We start from the raw sequence: 18,303 nt of genomic DNA on the forward strand, positions 1-18,303 counted from the left end.
CTTGGCTGCGAGGGCCGCTTGAGGCTCCGCGGAGCTTTAATTTTAATTACTTTTGTGGCCCTTGGATGATCTTGGCTGTCATGGCAAAAGTTTGGACTCACCTCCTTATAGGCACATAAGATAGCATAAGAACATGTTTAACAATAGTAGAATTATTCTCTCTTTCTCCTCATGATACAACAGTTGTTAAGAAAAATCAATCAGTACGCCTAAGTAAGTCTACCAAAAACAAGACATTATTAAAATTTTCAGTCAAAAGCCAGAGCAGGAAGCTGACATTTACACATCCACACCTATCTGTGACAAATTACCAGCTATAACCGATATCATCTGCCTGATGACTGAATTTGAGTCATGACCCAGAAGAGAGACCACTCACATGAGAATGCATATAAATACATCTATTTTTAATAAAGAAAGTACATTATCATGGCAATCAATTAACTACTGAACAGGATGCCCACTGGTAAAGAAAAAACTAATATTTGAAAAGCATTGATTCAATTCTGGCCCCGCTATTGGCTTAAAAACAGTCACACTGATAAGCTGATTGCAGGACTGATTTTAGTAGGACATGACAAAAAGCAACTAAGGTGAATCTGAACTGTGGTTTAAGTTGGGAGCAAATACTTTTCACTGATTTCACAGAAACATAATTTGGACCTGTTGATGGTGATGTTAACAATTTACTGTGTGTGTGTGTCCTGTAATAGATATTGTGAAATGAGATGCAGAAAGCTTTCCAGCTACATCTGATTCAGAAGGAAGCAGTTTTTAAACCTAATAAGTTCATTAAGGTCAATGCATTCTGAAACCTGCTTTAGTGTCAGTGGGGTGTGACCACCATCTAGGTATGTTCCAATCAGGTTTTTTGCTGTCGATTGCGATCATCCATGACCATTGCCGATCACTGATCACTGCCAATCACCTGGATTGACTGTTAACTTTTCATGTTAGGTATAAATGCTACTATGTGATCTGGCAAAATTTAAAATTATCTGGCAATAAATTCAATTAATTTAGACATAAACATGCATAATACTTGCAGGCACAATGCAGTAGCTATTCAGTCAAAAGGACAACTTGAAAACCTGAAATAAATAACACAATATCTGACAGTAAAGTTCTCAGTACCATAAATCATTAGTCAAATAAATCCACCTGTATCCAATAATGTCAAGTAATAAAGGAAACATTCATTCAAAGTTAAAGGCAGGTTGCATCAAAATAAACAATCCTGAGTTACTAAATCAAAACTTCCTGTGAGCATGGCTAGCTGATCAATGCTGGTTTTGATTGGCTGTTTCTGACTGAGCTGAGTAATTCTGCAAAACATAGGGAGGAGATAGAGGAAATCGATTTTTTCCAGAGATTATCTGTCTAGTGTCAGGACATAGCAAAAGTTTTAATGTATATGTGAAGCCAGGATTAATACAGCACACATATCTTCAAATAGAAGGGGTTCTTTATTCTCAAAAAGACACTGTTCCCTCTAAGTTGAAACAAAATAAAAATAATGAGATTCAATATATGGAGAAATAAATGGCCCGTATTTCGAACAGTAGAAAGCCTTAGCTTCAGTGAAATGGCGGGCTAACAACGTGGTTAGCACTCAACAGAGTAGAACGCAGCTCCACAGAAAAGCTGAAATCTAACAGCATATAACAAACGGCATAACAAATGGCAGTGGCACCTCTAGAAGAGAACAAACAGAAAAACATGACATTAGCATCATCTCTGTAGCTTTGTCCACGGATTTGTTGGATTCTTCTCTCATATGGCCATAGAGTTGTCTTCTCCACCAGGTCTCGGATCAAAAAAAGAATGTCCTTCTCTTCCATTTTACCAGTTAGTGCCATAGACATAATATAAGAGTAGACTCTGCATTGGCTGCTCCAGCGCAGGAAATACGGCGGCCATCTTGGAGCAGTCGTCCCTCCTACTTTGCTCAACCGAAACAGCAGAAGATGCCTCAGCACTGAGGGATATTGTTGTTCGGATCTATGGCTCTGTGTGAGGGCTCCACAGACAACATTTCACAAGTAAGATGGACATATTATTGTGTATATTTTGTGATTAGAATATTACTTTACTGTATTTATGTCCACCGGTGAGGTGCGAGCTAATATTAGCTACAGTGCTTGGTGTAATACGGGTTCAGCCCCGCTATGAAGGCTAACTGAGATTCTGTAAATCTAAAAAAATATATATATATTCTCTAACATTGACTTAGATTATCTGACACAAGGACCTATATTAGAAAGGAAACAATATAACACATATTATAAAACTTATATTATGTGTTATAACATTCACCGACAAAGTTTACATAGGTGGTAAAGACTATTATTTATATTCTTTCACTCTGTCAAAAGTAAGATAGCTACATCCTAAATCTTCCGTTTTTGTTTTGAAAGTTTCATAAAGACACGATGTGAGGAAGAAGAGGGAAATAACTTTAGAGAGAGACGGATTCACTGCAGCACGGATGAATCTCGCATCGGATTTTGGACTCAATCTCAGCTGCTGAATCACTCTGAAGCTAGAACTCGTCGGCTGAAAAATATATTGTGAAGAAAATAAATTTAAAATATGCTAGTTTTAAAACTTAGCAGCATGTCTTGATTGAAATAGCCCAATTATAGTCTTCAGATTAATAACTTGTTCTGCCCTATTGACCTTTATGTTACCTGTAGTTACAGCAGATTGTTTGCCAAGATCTTTTGAACTGCCCTTTGTCTGTGTGGGAAACAATCAGGAGAAGTTCCAGCTTTCACACTGATATGTGAAAAGCCATAAAACAGCATGAGCTCAGGCCAGTGGAGGAGAAGCTTTGCTTCCACTTTTAGATAAAAGTGATAACTGATGTTTGATCTTGAAAACAAATTGCAGGGAGTTTCAAACTTTTAAGAGGGTCCGAGACAGCTCCTGGTTGGATAAGCAAAGATACGCCTTATTTGAATAAATTAAAGACAAGAATGTGCTTTTACTATAAAGTTTGTACACAGGAGTAACAAATCTGACTTTGCTCTTTGCAATTTCTCCAAAGACGTCTTTGCTTTTTGTTTATTGTTTCCATCTTTTATCTTTTTCCCTCTCTCAGGTAAATTCATCTGTTTGTGCTCCAAGTTTTCTGATGTTTTGTGATGTGCTTTTCTGGCGATACTATGCATCTGTCTTTACAGATGCATTGCATTTTATTTACAAGCGTGATTTACAATGTTAAATCACACAGCTGAATAAAGGATGTAACGGCTGTTGATTGCTGGAATTGTCCCGTAAGTGTTTGATGCGTTTATTTTATTGTTCTTCTGTTTGAATGTTTTATAATGAAACTAAGGTTAGCTGTATGTCAGCCACCTTCTAAATAAGATGTCTGCTGTGTTAAACTGTAACTTTTAGTTCAGTGGAGGACAGAAACGTTTATATATGCATATATTTAAAAGAAAAATGTATGACTTGCATCGATCTGGTGCAAGTCATACAGCCACCGATCTGCGACTGGCTGTAGATCTGATCGTAGGATCCCTTTACCATATTTGCCAACACCAACTAAAGTGCATATCTATGCTATTTTGTCATGTTTGTGTTACAGCGTTTAAAAGAGTTACATTATGAGAATCACGAAATCATTTTCCTGCACTATGTGATGCTCAGGACTGAAATTACATCTCACTCCCTGAGCTACACTATCAGTACATTTATTGCACAGGTGTGGAAATGGTAGGCTTCATTTAACTAAATCAAACTTAATATGATGTTTAATTTTTGTAATAAAAAAGGAACTGTTAACATTTCCTTGTGTGTTTTTAAGCATGATACCTTTTACCTTAAATAGACTGTATATTTCCAAATCTGTTTTTATACTTGCATGCTAACCAATATTGTCCTTCCTCTTTTTCAGTAAAATAGAGCCAAGGTACATTGTTTTAATTGAAAAAATCACGAAGTACATCACCAACCAAAAATGTAAACAAAGATACTCTGTAGTTACCTATATTACATATATAGTCATTCTTATCAAAGTGTCTTGAATAGGAATCAAATAAACACAAAAATTTGTTTTTATCATATTTTACATTTCTTATTTCAAATTGCACTTAACATGTCCACTTCAAAAATACACCTGAACAGTGCCACAATACTGTTGTGTGTGATGCATTAATGTGGTAACATTCATGCATCACTAATTCTCTTGTTTTAATGTAAAATGCTCTGTATCTACTGCCATCTAGTGATAACAAAATTACATGATTACGCCGCTAGTCACTACTACAACAAAGACACTCAAAGATGGCATTATTGGCAGATAATAATTCGTTTTCAAAAAGTCTAAGACCAATTACCGTATTTTCCGTACTATGAGCGCACCATACTATAAACCGTACCTTCAAATTTTTTGAACCCCTCCCCAAAACAGTAAATCGCTTTAAGCAGGGACCTAAGGATACAATCTTAAAGGTAACTTTAACATTGATTTCCAGTGTAAATAATTGTCCTTTCTCATCTGTTTGTGTGCAGATTGACTGTGATGGCATAGGTCTCTGTTAAGAAGCAATAATATTTTCTGTAACATTTAAGTTCTAGAATGTGTGTATGTGATCCTTTTGTTTGTGAAATGTTTGTTACCTTTTGGGTGTGTCCTTGTAGCAGCCATCTTGGAACCTACCAAAGAGGAGGCCCGCCTCAAACCCAACTCTTTTATAGAAAGGGCCATGTTGGCTGGGCAGTTAATTGAGAAGGTGGGGACAACAGTACATAAGGAGCCTGTTGGCTGAGCCAAGAGGAAGAGGGAGAAAGCTTGAGAGTCTGAAGCAGAGAAATTGAAAGCTAAGAAACTGTTGGGAAAGATGTCATTTTGTCTTGTCCGTGAGCTATTCTGTGCTGAAGGAGGCCTAATAAACCACCTTTGTTTATGCTACAGCCAACTTTGAGGAGTTTTCCTTCCACACCACACCTCTCAGTGCAACAGTCTCATAGACGATGCAACACTTGAAAACTACTTACCTTCGTATGGAGACAGAATTGCTGTTTTCAACTACTGCAGAAGCAAACAGCCATTGTCCAAAAGAAAACCAGGACTTCTTCTAAAGCTTCATGAGAAAATGAAGAACAGAAAGGAAAGTCCAAAGGAGACGACACATGAAAGTACAAGACAGAAAAAGAAGCAAAGGGGAACACAAAATGTTGAGACACAAAATCATACATAATGATGGAAAAACTACCAAACAGTTGAGAGCGAAGCAAGGAGGTGGCACTAGAAAAATTCAAATGGCCACTGNGATGAGAGCGGTGCATGAGGCGTCTATTCTTATATTATGTCTATGCTTCTCTCTTTGCAGTGGACAATGGTAGTTAGCAAAGCAGGCAAAGTTTACGGCAAGCTTTTTTTCTTCTTCTTTTTTTTACAGTAATTTTTTTTCGACAGGAAAATAATTTTTAAAAAGAGGCTACAAGATATTGAATTTCTGTAATAAATTTACAGTTTTTGGTAAACTTCAAAGCACTAACAGCTAAATGTTAATAATTGGGTAAGGTTTTAAATTTCAAGAGAGTCCATGTTTTCATCAAGCAATTGTTTCTCGAGGGTCCAAATCTTCTGTACAAATCAGAGTTATAACCAGAAAATTTTTTAGAAAAACTCGCAAATTTTTAGATTAATCTGAGAAATTTTGTAGAAAAGACGTGGAAATTTCTGAGCGTGGAAAGTAAAAAAAGTTCTGCTAGAAAAAAAAAAACTAAAAAATGTTCAACTCTTGAAACTGAAAATTTCCAAGTTCAAAATTTTAAACTTCTGAAACTGAAGTCAAGTCAAAATTTATTTATATAGGACATTTACAACAGCCTCAGCTGACCACAGTGCTCCACAACAAATGACATCACAGGGAGATTATTGATAAAATGGAAATAAAATTAAGTTTAGTAATAAAATTGGCAGAGATACCAAAGCTAATAGTGTGAATAAAAATCAAACTGTATTGAATTTTAGCTGCAACAATTTTCTTCTATCTCATACATTTCCATGTTTTTGTTTGTCTAAAGTTTCTGAGATTAATCTCAAAATTTCTGAGACTTTTCTTGCAATTTTTTGACTTTTGAAACTCAGAAATTTCCATGGTTTTTGTAGTAGAAAATCTAAAGTTTTTCTGGCATAAATTTACTCCTGTCTTCTCTTTCAACAATATAAAATCTAGTTAAAAGCGTAATATTTAGCTCCAGATATCTATTAATGTTTTTTACATGTTTGATTTTAAGTAAACCAAACTTTCTTCATGCTTTTCCTGCAGTAACTTACCCGCTCCTTGTTCTCCATAAGCAAGGTGAGGAGGAATGATGACCCTCCTCCTCTCCCCCAGGCAGACCCCCAGCAGGCCCTGGTCCATTCCTGGGATCACGTAGCCCATCCCGATGTAGGTGTTGTATGTGCTGTTTCTCTGGTAGCTGCGATAAACAGATGAATACGGTAAAAGTTCTGATTACAAGTTTCAAGAATTCAGCAAAATAAATAATCCATGTTCAAATTTGGACACACCTGGTGTCAAAGGTCACCCCGTTCAGGAAGGTTCCGTTGTAGTGGTACCGAATGTAGTCCCCCGCCACGGACCTGCGGGTGCAGGGCTCAGGAGCCTCCTGGTTCTCGATGGTGATGTTATCTTTCGGGTTGTGAATGTCCTCCAACAGGACGTCAAACACCAACGTCGCCTGAGGGGGAATCATGGTTCCTGCCACACAGATACAACCAATAACATGATTATAACCCACACTGCTACTAGGCTTTAACCATAAACACAGCATATGAGCTCATTTTGGAGGGGAAACCTTTATTTTTTATTCTTTGTCATTAGGTTTGCTGAGTGAAGCATTTTATAGCTGAGAAAAGCTGATTATTCTCTTATTTTTATCTAGAAACAAGCAGCAGTTTATCACTTAGTTCACTAATTTTAATGTGAAAGAAAGAGGAAGGAATATCACTTTTTGATCAAACAAAAGGTACATGTATGTGTGGGCTGGTGGCAGAGTTTAAAGTTTTTAAATGTTAATGTTAGGCCTGCAAGGTGTGCAATAACTTTGGTCTTCTGTTGTTTTTAAACTGTTGTTTGAGCTGTTTATTTGTATTTTATGTGCATTTGGGAAGCTGCTACTACACACCACAATAAAGTATATTCTATTCTAATTTAAAAATTGCAAATATTTTCTGTCATCCTGCTCTGAGTTTTCTCTGAGGAAGGAATCTGTTTAATGAGAAGATGGAGGTTAAATCAAGGCTTCAAAAATCTGCAGATGTTCACAGAACCTCTCCATCTAATCTGACTGTTTCTACAAAGTATTGACTCGGGGAAGCAGAATGCACATGCACGCCACACTTTTCAGATTTTTATGTGCAAAAACAAACTTGGAAACCATGTAATCTTTTCTTCCCCCTTCAGATTTATGCATGACTTTATGATGGTTTATAACATCAAATCTCAGTAAAATTCTTTGACGCTTAATGTGACAAAAATGTGGAAAGTATAAAGGAATATAAAGCGTTGTGTATTTCTTAGCAGTTTCCTACAAGCTCCATATTAAGAGACTGAAAAAATGAATGAACGTGAATAAATCAATATTTCTTCAATTAAATGTAATACTGTTACGGCGTATTAGACCCATTCTAAGAAAAAATAAGATTATGAGAATAAAGTCATATTACGATAATAAATTCCTACAAGAAAAGTCACAATATCACAAGAAGAAATTAGTACAAGAATAAAGTCAACATAATATAACAGTCACATTTTGAGAATAAAGTTGAAATAATACAAGAATGAAGTCATAACAATATAATAGTCATTTTGAGAATACATCATAGTACTATGAGAATAAAGTCAAAATAATAGAATAAACATAATAATATGAGAATAAAGTTGTAATATTACGAGAATAAACTCAGTATTAATACAAGAATAAAGTCAAGACAACGTGAGAACAAGGTCATAAAATTAGAATAACGTAAAAATATTACAAGAATTAAATCAGAATATGAGAATAAGGTCTTTTTATTCTAGCATTGCTGTAATACTCCATCACATAAAGATTAAAATCAGGAAAGCTCTCGTATCGTATCTGCTGTGTCTTCCTACCTGATCCTTTTTCTCCGTACGCTTTGAATGGTGGAATTACGATGTGCCTGATCTCCCCCACACACATGCCCAGCAGGCCCTCGTCCATGCCCTTCACCAGCCAGCCCTCACCCACCAGCGAGTTGTAGGTCTGCTTCCTGTTGTAGCTGCGCGGGGCTCACACAAGAGCTAAGTCAGTCACACACATAAGCAGACACAGAAAACACACCTGGACACAGCGCAGACACACACACACAGGTTGTCGATTTGGCTCAAGCCTGCAAGTAGATTCTGTTTGGTTTCATTTAGACGCCGTTTTCAGTTTAACTTCTAAATGAAGTTAGAGAAGCTGAGGAAATCTCTCCGTTAAAACAGCAAAACGTCCAGAACTCACCTGGAGTCGAAGGTGGTCCCATCCAGCAGAGTGCCGTTGAAGTGGTAGCGCACAAAGTCTGTGCGCATCACGGAGCGTTTGCAGTCTTTGGGCGTGCTGACGGTTCTGGTGACGACCAGGTCGGCCTTGTTCCACAGATCCAGGAGATGGATGTCGAACACCAGCGTGGCGTCCGGAGGAACCGCATCACCTGGAAGCAAAATGTCACGGCAAGTTTAATTCAACAGTTTGATTATTTAAAGTATTTAAATAATAATTTAAAGTAATTATTACTTTAAATTCACCCTGTTTGAGCAATAACAGTTACATCTAATTATGCAAGTAATGGGGTTTCTGCATCTGCAACAAAAACTTATTTTAATTCAATTTTGAAACAACGAAACACGATTTTCAGTAGAACTCCGGTTTAGTTTACTGAAAACAGGACAGAGGCGATTCACAACTTCACATCACCAAGTAACAAAAAGATTTCAGTCCAGTCTGACTGATATTGAACTTTTCTATGTTAGATGCAACTGCAGCAAAATGGCTTTCTACAAAAGATGTAGAAAGCTTAGATTTTTTTTTTAGTCTAAAATGTCCCCCAGAAATGAAAATCTACCTGCCCCGCTGCTCCCGTAAGCCAGGTGTGGCGGGATGGTGATTTTCCTGCGCTCATTCACGCACATCCCCTGCAGGCCTTTATCGACGCCAGCGATGAGCCGACCCTCCCCGATCAGGCCGACTTTGGCTGCTCCTTTCTCATAGCTGCAAGTGAGGAAAACCCCCGGAGGTTGAAGGAGAAAATGTCAGAAGTGGGTCAACCTTTGGAGGATGTTTGTATCTGCAGGGCATGCATGTTAGTGGAAGCTGCGAACTTGTTTTAACCTGCATTTTCACTCCGTTCAAAGTCGAGGATTCTCTGGAAAACCTTTGAAACCGGCAAACATTTTTCTAGTCTCACCTCGAGTCCAGCGTCTTCCCGTCGGTAAACGTGGCGTTGTAATGGTAGCGGACGTAATCTCCAGTTTTCGCCTCCCTCACGCAGTCTTTGGGGATCTCGTATCTGTCCACGACAACATCTCCCAACACGGGGCTGGGATTAGACTCCACGGAAAACCACGCAACCAGAACAGAGAAGACAACGCAAAGGGGAAGCATTTTTACACAAAGGGGGTCAAATGACTTAAAAGTGACGTAAAAGCAGTAGAAAAATGGACATTAGGCCGAATTGAAAAGAAGCGGAGGCGATCTAAAGGCCTGCGTGTGGGGAGTGCGTTTTTCCACGCAGAGGGCTGCGGATGTGGAGCGGGGCTGTAAACGTGGACAGTCTCCAGGTCGCTAAGACTTTTTTTCTTTTTTTAAGAGTGGGAGGAATGTAAGAGGGAGTGGGAAGCACTTCAGCTCAAATTTCCACAATAAGAAATAAGGAGCTTCTTCACAGAGTCGCAATAAATCCAACCAAACATTTTAAAACATCCAGTTTGTGTTGCTAAAAAAAAGTTACCTTTTTTTTTTAAATCTTATTTACTCTAAAGGTCTTCCCTTGTAATTTGTTGGTCTTGAATACGTTTGACGAAGTTTGATGTTTTCAGAATAAAGTCGATGTGAGATCTTAAAGTTAATCTGATCCTGAATACTTTAAAGCAAGGCGTTTGTTGATTTTATTTTGAAATCAGAGCGACGCCGCTGCATGCAGCTGCAGAGGTCCGCCTCTCAGCCATAAAACAACCGGAGAGCAGTGACTGAACAGTTTCCAGCTTCCACTTTCTGACCAGTAGAAGAGAATCACGTTTTTAGCTGAAACGGAAAAAGTGTGGAACGCTTTAACTAGGCGAAATGATCCACGCAATGGTTGCTTGTTAGCGGAATGAAGCATGAATGTGGCCTGGGGCGAATAAAAGAGATTTTAACAAAACAATAATCAGAAGGACCTGGTTGTATAGAGGCCCAAAAGTGCCACAATTCAATAAATAAGAATTAATGTGCTTCTAATGAATCTTGTAACTGTAAGAAAATACAGATAATTTGATAAATGGATAATTAATTTGTTATATTAAAGATATCTCAAAATACAAAAACTTATTTTGTATGTATATTTTGCATCTGTTTGGACACATGACTGTTCGTCTCTGTTTACTTTGGATGAAGTATATTGGCGCATGTAGCCAATTAGATGTTAAGCACATTCATGTATCATCTTTTTATTGGCTATGCTTTTATCATATGGAACCCCTTCGGATGTTTACATCCCGAAGTTGTAGCTGGAGGGCAAATATACTATTCTTTTACATGCTATCCGTAGCCGGGTTGCCGTGTAGAACAATCATGTAACATAAATGAAATCTGGAGACGTAGGTATTATTAATTTAGGGCTGTGTGCCACAGCAAATGGTAAAATAACGCAGAAAAACTCAACCCCCCCCCCCCCTCCCCTGGCCTAAGCTGCGCAGTCTCGTTGCCATAGCAATTGACAACACCACTTTATGCAACAGGATTCAACACCAAAAAACACTCAAACATTTCATACACATTCAGTCCGTTACACTATCATGTTCTTAGGCTTGATGTTTATTTTGCGATTATTAACATAAGCAATCGCTGTGGTAGATTAGCTACCGCTGCTATTAGCTAAGTTAACACTGCGGCGGTAATTAGCTAAACTTGCTCTACTGATGATCTGTTAGAATTGGTGTGTCGGTTGCTTTTTTTTATTTTTAACTGAAACAAAACGCACCAAATTCCACATCACATCTACATGTTAAGGCTGTCAACTACTTTCCTCTCCCTCACTATTTCTGATCTTCCCAGCTAGCATCCAATGTTCAGATGACGTTGTCATGAACGTTCGTCGGACGTTTACCGGACAATTTAAAACGCCATTAAACGTTATTTAGTTGTAGTGTTGACAGCAAAGCATTATGTTCCTTTTCCTCACGTCAAAAACAGCCACTAACTTTTTATGGTTTATAAGACAAAACCAGTTTGGATTTGAAACAGACAAGCTCAGAGATTGTTCTTTTCCAGGCGCTCCAGTCAAAGGAAAATCAAAACGGAAATAAACCTGGCTGTTGACCGGTGAGCAGTTCTCTGTTTTAGTGACGCTGAGAAATTCCCAATCCCAGAATTCCCACAAGCCCCTGATCACTTCAGCAGACCACCAAATCACAAACTCTGCAGAAGAGAGGAGGGAAACGCGGGAATGTTTTCTCATCATGGTTGGACTGAGCGCAAAAAGAGGCTTGTATTTAATATTTCTAATGCTTTTCTGTGTGAACTTTGTGTTTTTTAAGACATCCGCACAATATGAGAGCTACAGCTTCATAAGTTTTCCCAAAGAACTCCTTCCTCTCACCGCAGCCTACGGACTGGCGCTGGACAGCTACGTAGCAGGAAACTGGACCGAATCCATCCAGTACTTGGAGCTGAGTTTGCGTTTGCACCGACTTCTCAGGGAAAGTGTGCGGTTCTGCTCGCTCCAGTGTAACAGCAGCAGTCATGAGGAGCCGCTTTTCCTCGCAGCAGCCCCGGATCTAAGCGTCTGCTGGCGCGTCATGCGGACGGCGTCCTGTCAGAAGAAGTGCAGGGCGCATTTCCCGGTCCTGCAGCTGCCGCCTCCCGGCATCGAGATCCTGGAGGAGTTCAGCAAAAGATCCCCGTACAGATATCTGCACTTTGCTCACGCTAAGGTAGGACGCAAAGCGTGGAAATAGCTAGTTTACTTTATATACAGAAATTGGTTTTTACTACGCTGTACTTTTTATTTGTACTTGAGTAATATTTCTGAATGAAGAACAAACATGTTTTAACCAAAAATTATCCCCACAGACACACACCTGCAGTTTTTGTTACTTTCGTAAGTTTTATATTGAAAGAAATGTATTTATTTTGTATCCCCAAAACCAGAACCAAACAGGCAGAAGCAGCATTCAGCTTCTACGTGCCACAAATCTGGAATAGATTTCCTGAAAACTGCAAAACAGCCGAAACACTGAGTGCCTTTAAATCCAGACTAAAACCCACCTGTTTAGAGTCGCTTTTGAAACATAATAAATAAAACATTAATCAAGAATCTAATGTGAAATGACAGCAAAATATAATTTTTCAGTTGTTTTATGACTTTGTATTTTTGTGTTTTTATGATATAAAGCATTTTGAAATACCTTGTTGCTGAAATGTGCTGTACAGATAAAATTTGATTTAGTTAATTTTAGTTATATGAATTATTGTCGTCTTCGTCCTTAAAACACCAAATTTTCCACTTAACTTTATATTTTGTCCGTCTGATGATGTCATTTTAAATAGCTATTGATACTGATTGATAATTTGATCAATTCAGTACTTGAGTAAACTTTTTACCAAATACTTTTTTACTCCTACTTTGGTAATTTCTTGTAAGGTCACTTTTTACTTTTACTTAAATAAAAATATGTTGAAGTCGTGTTTCTCTTACCTGACTATTTTCTTGCACGGCTTCTTCTGGATCTTTTTGCATCCTGTTAAGGTCCTGCTCTGACTTCTGCTTTAAATTTCCAGCTGATTACTATTTTTTCCAAGGTTTTTCTGCCTTAATTCTGTTCCCGTCTGCTTCCAGCTCGACGACCTGCAGCGGGCCGTCCCGTGCGCCTACACCTTCCTGCAGAGGAACCCCGAGGACCAGGAGATGCTGCAGCTGATGGAGGAGTACAAGAACGAGTACGACCTAGACGGCTTCCTCATCGACCACGAACAACGACTTTATGAGGTGGGGCAAAAAGCCAGACGCAAAATGATGCAAATGTTCTGAGGGGGAAAAGATCTATTTATTTAACCCCCCTCTGAATTAAAATCACAACTGGTGCCTTGAAGGTTTCTCAACTTTGACCCCTCTGTCCTAATGTGACTTAGAGTACCCAAAAATTTTACTCAAATAAAAGTAGCACTACGTCAACATATTTTTATTAAAGTAAAAGTGAAACGTAACTGTCCAAGAAATTACTCAAGAGTAAAAAAGTATTTGGTAAAAGTCTTCTCAAATACTGGTCAACTGATCAAATTATAAATCATTTAATATTTAAAAGTTACATAATCAGATGAAACAAAATATAAAGTTGAGTGGAAATTTTGGTATTTTAATGACCAAAATGACAATGATTCATTTAACAAAAACAAAAAACAACAAAATTTAGATTTTTTTTCCTTCCAAATCAGTTTCTTTCAATAAAAACTTGTGAAACTTTAACAAAAACTGCAGGTGTGTGTCTGAATCTTTGGTTAAAAGATGTTTGTTTTTCATTCAGTGGGTAGAAAATCCAGAAACTTTACTCAAGTAAGAGTAGAAACACTTCATAATACATTTAATTCAAGTAAAAAGGTAAAGGTAAAAAGAACAGCGTAGTAAAAAATATGCTTAAAAGTAATTTTTTTCAAAAACGTTACTGAAGTAAATGTAACTGCGTAAATGTAACTAGTTACTTCCCACTTTTTAAAAACTTTTCAGCCATCTTTTGTTAGCGGCGTGAAGCTTGTCGACTTGGGGAAGTACAGCAGCGGCTCTGAGCGCCTGGAGGAAGCGCTGAGGCTCTACCTGCAGGAGTATGACCTCTGCCAGGCCGAATGTGACGGGGTCGGCCATTTTTCTTCACACACAGACTTCTACGCTCTGTTAGCCGGTAAATATGAAGTAATTAATTCACTATGAACCCAAGACTTAGGCTTTGATTCTGTTAATCCTAAGATTTTTCTCCATTAACGTCAAGAGTTAAAATTCTCATTAGTTTAATTGAGAATTTGTTGAAGGTGACAACAGAAGACCAACGTTTCAAAACTCGGTGTACCACAAGGTTCTGCTTTTGGCCCACTGCCTTTCTGCTTATATAGTAGTAAATCATCAGAAAGTTGTAAAAGTGACAAAAATGGCAACAGCAACAATAAACATGATCGTTTATTTCAAGAACTTCAACTTTAAGAAAAACTATTGATTTAATTGTTTTTGATTTAATTCCTGGAAGAAAAATTGTATGGCAATTATTCCATTGATTATTTATCCTTTCTGATAAAATATAATTAAATTCCACTGAGTAATTTTGAGCTTATAGTATTTTTACAAAAATAAATAAAATGCCATTGAAAAATAATTACAACCTATAAATCAACATAATGTACCAAACTACACACAGTAATATTTTAATGAATACACTGAAAAAAAAAGAGAACGGAGCTCAAACCTAAAGAAAAAGTTAATTTGTTACATGTAATCAAATTAAGTTTGTTGAACTTACTTTATTTAAGTGAAGTAAGTTTAATAAGCTTAATACATTTACCTGGATAAACTTAATTTGATGACTTGTAACAAATTAAATAATTCTTTAAAATTGGATCACCTGTTTCCTTTTTTCAGTGTAAGATACTAGAATTAATTTTGTAAATGTACATTTAGTGTTATCACTTTTCTGATTGCATGTCGGACACACCAAACAGGCAAATGGTGAGAAACTCAGAAACATGTTGTGTATTTTATTGCTGGTGAATAGTTACCAGTATTTTATGGTTATACTACAAAGTAAAATGAAAATCACATCAGGAAAACGTCTAAAACATCTCAGCTGCTTTTCATTTAAGTAAGGGTTTTATTTTTCTCCACAGAAGTCTACTTTGACACGTTAAAATGCAAGATAAAGTGTGAGGAAAACCTAAAGCCCAACGTTGGCGGCTACTTTGTGGAGAACTTTGTTCCCACTATTTACCACTACCTCCAGTACGCCTATTACAAACGTAAGTTCAGCTCCAGTCCAGCTCTCCAGTACCTCATATTCTTGTTTCTATAATTTTGTAATTTTCAGGGCAGTGAATGACGGGCGCAGAGCCGTACCCTGTGCGTACAGCTACTTCCTGTTCCAGCCTGAAGACCCGGTGATGAAGGACAACCTGCTGTACTATGAGGCCTACAGCCCACAGTGGGGTCTGCAGGCCCACCACTTTACACCCAGAACAGTAAGAAGAACTTTATCTGAAGAAAACCAACAAGAGATTTAGGAAAATGAGACGTAAAACTGAGAAAACATTCAGCTCTGAGTGAAACAGTCCTGCTTTCTCCTGTTTGTTTGTTTGGACTAGCCATAGATGTAACAATGGCTCCTCTTCTGGATGTCCACATCATAAAAATGCATTTAATACAAAAACAGTTGCACACACTTAATATAATATGAAACACTTAACATAATCTGAGAAACATAGCACATTAATACTTGAATGTATAATTACAACTCTATATTATAAAAATAATTAGCAGGACTCTTTTAAAAGTTACATTTAAAACAAATAATGGAAGTGAGTTAAAAAAAATAACAGCTTTTATCCAGCATTCCTGTTGCATGATGGAAGAGTAAAACAATCATTTAAAGCAATTAAAACTGTGTTAAGTTTGGCTAAATAAAAGTTGATTTTATAAAACAGTATCTTAGAAACTACAATATTTCTGAAAAACATTATGGAGCAATATCAACATCAATATTCAATCAAATCAAAGCAGTTTTTATCTGCATGCTTCCAAATTACATCAATCAGCTCCTGCAGTTTTTTTTCACAGAAATTTACACAAAATCAACAGATACCTGCATTTTTTCATGCTAATGCATAACTGTGAGTTTATTGTAAGTTTCCCACAAAAATGGTCAAAACATTGTGTTAAAGTGATGCTGGCTCCCACCTGCAGGTGGCAGTATTTCTTACTTGTACTAAACTGCTGCATCAGCCTGACTTAAGGTCAAGTTGTCTGCGATCTATATGGAGGTTTGCAAAAAGTCACATTTATTGTCACAGAAAAGAGAAAGAATTTCTTGCGTGTATTTCTAAATTAGCTACCGAAAAAAATTTATTTTGAAATTAGAGCAACTTAATGGTGCAGCCTGACTAAATATATTTTAAAAGTATATATCAAAGCCAGCTATAATGACAGCATATTGTCTCCATCTGTTATAATTTGTTTTAACAGGAAGCTCTTCGATTCTACAACCAGACCGTCACTCAAAAACAGATGTTGACGTTTCTAATAAAGTACTTGGAGACAAATGATGAGGTAAGATTGACAAAATGTAATCCTTTAAACATTTTGGTTTATTTAACTCTTTCATATCATCAATAATTCAGCCAGTAAAGACTGGCTTTGTAATATTTCTGTCAAGGGTTTTAGTGGACCAGACGAAAATCCACTTTTGTCCTCCGAGTCTCCCGATGCCGAATTTGAAGGTGTGGGAGATTATGAAGAGTCCATGTTTGCAAAATGGAGGCAGAAGAAAGGAAAAGGAGACGCAGGAGAGGCCGACATCTGAGCTCAACCATTTACAGCTCCAGCTCTGCTGCTTTTAGTAATGTTAGATTCTTAAATTTAATTAAAATAGTATCATAGTAATAACTAAGCATTAGCCATAGTTATGTCATGAAGTTTTTGGCCCTCTGTTTAACAAAACAGCAACAACTTTTAAGCAAACTGTTAAAAAAACTGATCAAATCTGCATTTGCTTTTCACTTTGCTTTATGATGTCACGTTTAATGTCCAAAAAGAGTTTGAAATGATTCACCAGGCTTTTCTTTTACATCACAAAAACCAAATTATTTTGCTTTTTGTTTTTATTCTTGTTTATTGTAACTTTTAATTTTGCTCCATTCAGCTAAATTATAAAGCAACTTTTCCAGATGTATTTGTTTTAAAATATTTTCTACAAATAAATTACATTTTAGTTTCTACTTTTTTCCTGAGGAAATTGGTAACATTATTATTATGTGGTTCTTAGTTAAGGTATTAAGCTCTGTTATGATTATTTTCTAAAATCAATATTTTGTGCAACAGATTTCACAAAAACATTTGTAAGGGTAATTTCTCTGTTGCCTCCCTGGCCTTTATGAGCGCCATAAAGCGACAGAAAGCTTTAAGGCAGTGGTGTTCAAACTTTTTGCAATGGAAATGAAAACTGTCTCTCGTGTTTTTGGGACATTTTTTAATGAAAGTAGGAAGATGGGATTTTACTGGCTCACTAAACTAAAAACACAAAATTTCAAAGAAGTAAGCAAAGTACACATGTTTCTGTCAAAGGCAATCTGCAAACCACTGCAGATCTAAAATATAAATTAGGAAAACAAAAAAAAAAAATAGTGTCCAAAATTTTCAAGATGATAGCCTCCCCAAAATAATATTTATCGTATCTTCCGCATTATAAGGCGAACCTTCAATGAATGGCCTATTTTAAAACTTTTTTCATATATAAGACGCACCGCATTATAAGGCACATAGAATAGATGCTATAGTAGAGGCTGGAGTTACGTTATGCATCCACTAGATGGAGCTGCACTAAAGGGAATGTCAGCAAAACAGTCCGACCCCGGTTGGTGAGGAGAGCCTTCAGACTGGGCCGGGACGTGGCCGGACGATGGTCACCCTTCTCCGTTCCTGCACAGCATGTTTGTGGAGAATGTGGTGCTAAATGACCTGCAGACGACCTGATTATCAGGTCGGAAGGTAGATTGGTCAGTCAAACTTTATTAGCGGATTACAAACCAGCGTTCTGACAACTATCCCAGCATGCACTGTGCGCTTCTTCTTCTACGGGAGAAAATGAAATCGGCGGCTGCTTACCGTAGTTGCTAGACTTGTTGTGGCTCAATATTGGTCCATATATAAGGCGCACCGGATTATAAGGTGCACTGTCGGCTTTTGAGGAAATTTAAGGTTTTTAGGTGCGCCTTATAGTGCGGAAAATACGGTGCTTTATTTTGCCCAATTGGAATTAGAATTGGAATAAGGTTTGGAATTAACCCTAACCATCCCTCCAACCCCAATCAGAACCATCCTTCCAA

The 18,303-nt window shown here is 37.4% G+C and overlaps 2 protein-coding genes across 2 annotated transcripts in view; one reads left to right on the top strand and one right to left on the bottom strand.

Annotated features, from left to right (window-relative positions):
- Positions 1-9,829, bottom strand: part of fkbp10b (FKBP prolyl isomerase 10b) — a 13,874-nt gene extending 4,045 nt beyond the window's left edge. The window contains exons 1-6 of the mRNA XM_015036435.1: positions 9,437-9,829; positions 9,095-9,240; positions 8,494-8,683; positions 8,121-8,266; positions 6,533-6,722; positions 6,296-6,441 (exon numbers count right to left, since the gene is read on the bottom strand). Of these exons, the coding sequence (XP_014891921.1) occupies positions 6,296-6,441; positions 6,533-6,722; positions 8,121-8,266; positions 8,494-8,683; positions 9,095-9,240; positions 9,437-9,633 (1,015 nt within the window). The 5' untranslated portion in view covers positions 9,634-9,829. The remainder of the gene's footprint in view (positions 1-6,295; positions 6,442-6,532; positions 6,723-8,120; positions 8,267-8,493; positions 8,684-9,094; positions 9,241-9,436) is intronic.
- Positions 9,830-11,395: 1,566 nt separating this feature from the next.
- Positions 11,396-17,194, top strand: LOC106949894 (synaptonemal complex protein SC65-like). The gene is made up of 7 exons (XM_015036444.1): positions 11,396-12,161; positions 13,067-13,216; positions 13,952-14,123; positions 15,097-15,225; positions 15,299-15,444; positions 16,445-16,528; positions 16,635-17,194. The coding sequence occupies exons 1-7, from the start codon at positions 11,688-11,690 to the stop codon at positions 16,779-16,781; spliced, it is 1,302 nt and encodes a 433-aa protein (XP_014891930.1). The 5' UTR covers positions 11,396-11,687; the 3' UTR covers positions 16,782-17,194.
- The last annotated feature ends 1,109 nt before the right edge of the window (positions 17,195-18,303 follow it).

Source organism: Poecilia latipinna, unplaced genomic scaffold, assembly GCF_001443285.1.
Source record: "Poecilia latipinna isolate Pla-1442-1.1 unplaced genomic scaffold, P_latipinna-1.0 Scaffold22, whole genome shotgun sequence".
Classification (NCBI taxonomy): domain Eukaryota; kingdom Metazoa; phylum Chordata; class Actinopteri; order Cyprinodontiformes; family Poeciliidae; genus Poecilia; species Poecilia latipinna.

Bases quoted from the DNA above. Each gene is read 5' to 3' on its own strand.
- LOC106949894 (XM_015036444.1), top strand. From the start codon at position 11,688: ATGGTTGGACTGAGCGCAAAAAGAGGCTTGTATTTAATATTTCTAATG. The intron at 14,124-15,096 runs GTAAATATGAAG...TTTTCTCCACAG, and splicing joins CTTCTACGCTCTGTTAGCCG to AAGTCTACTTTGACACGTTA. The intron at 15,226-15,298 runs GTAAGTTCAGCT...TTTTCAGGGCAG, and splicing joins CCAGTACGCCTATTACAAAC to TGAATGACGGGCGCAGAGCC.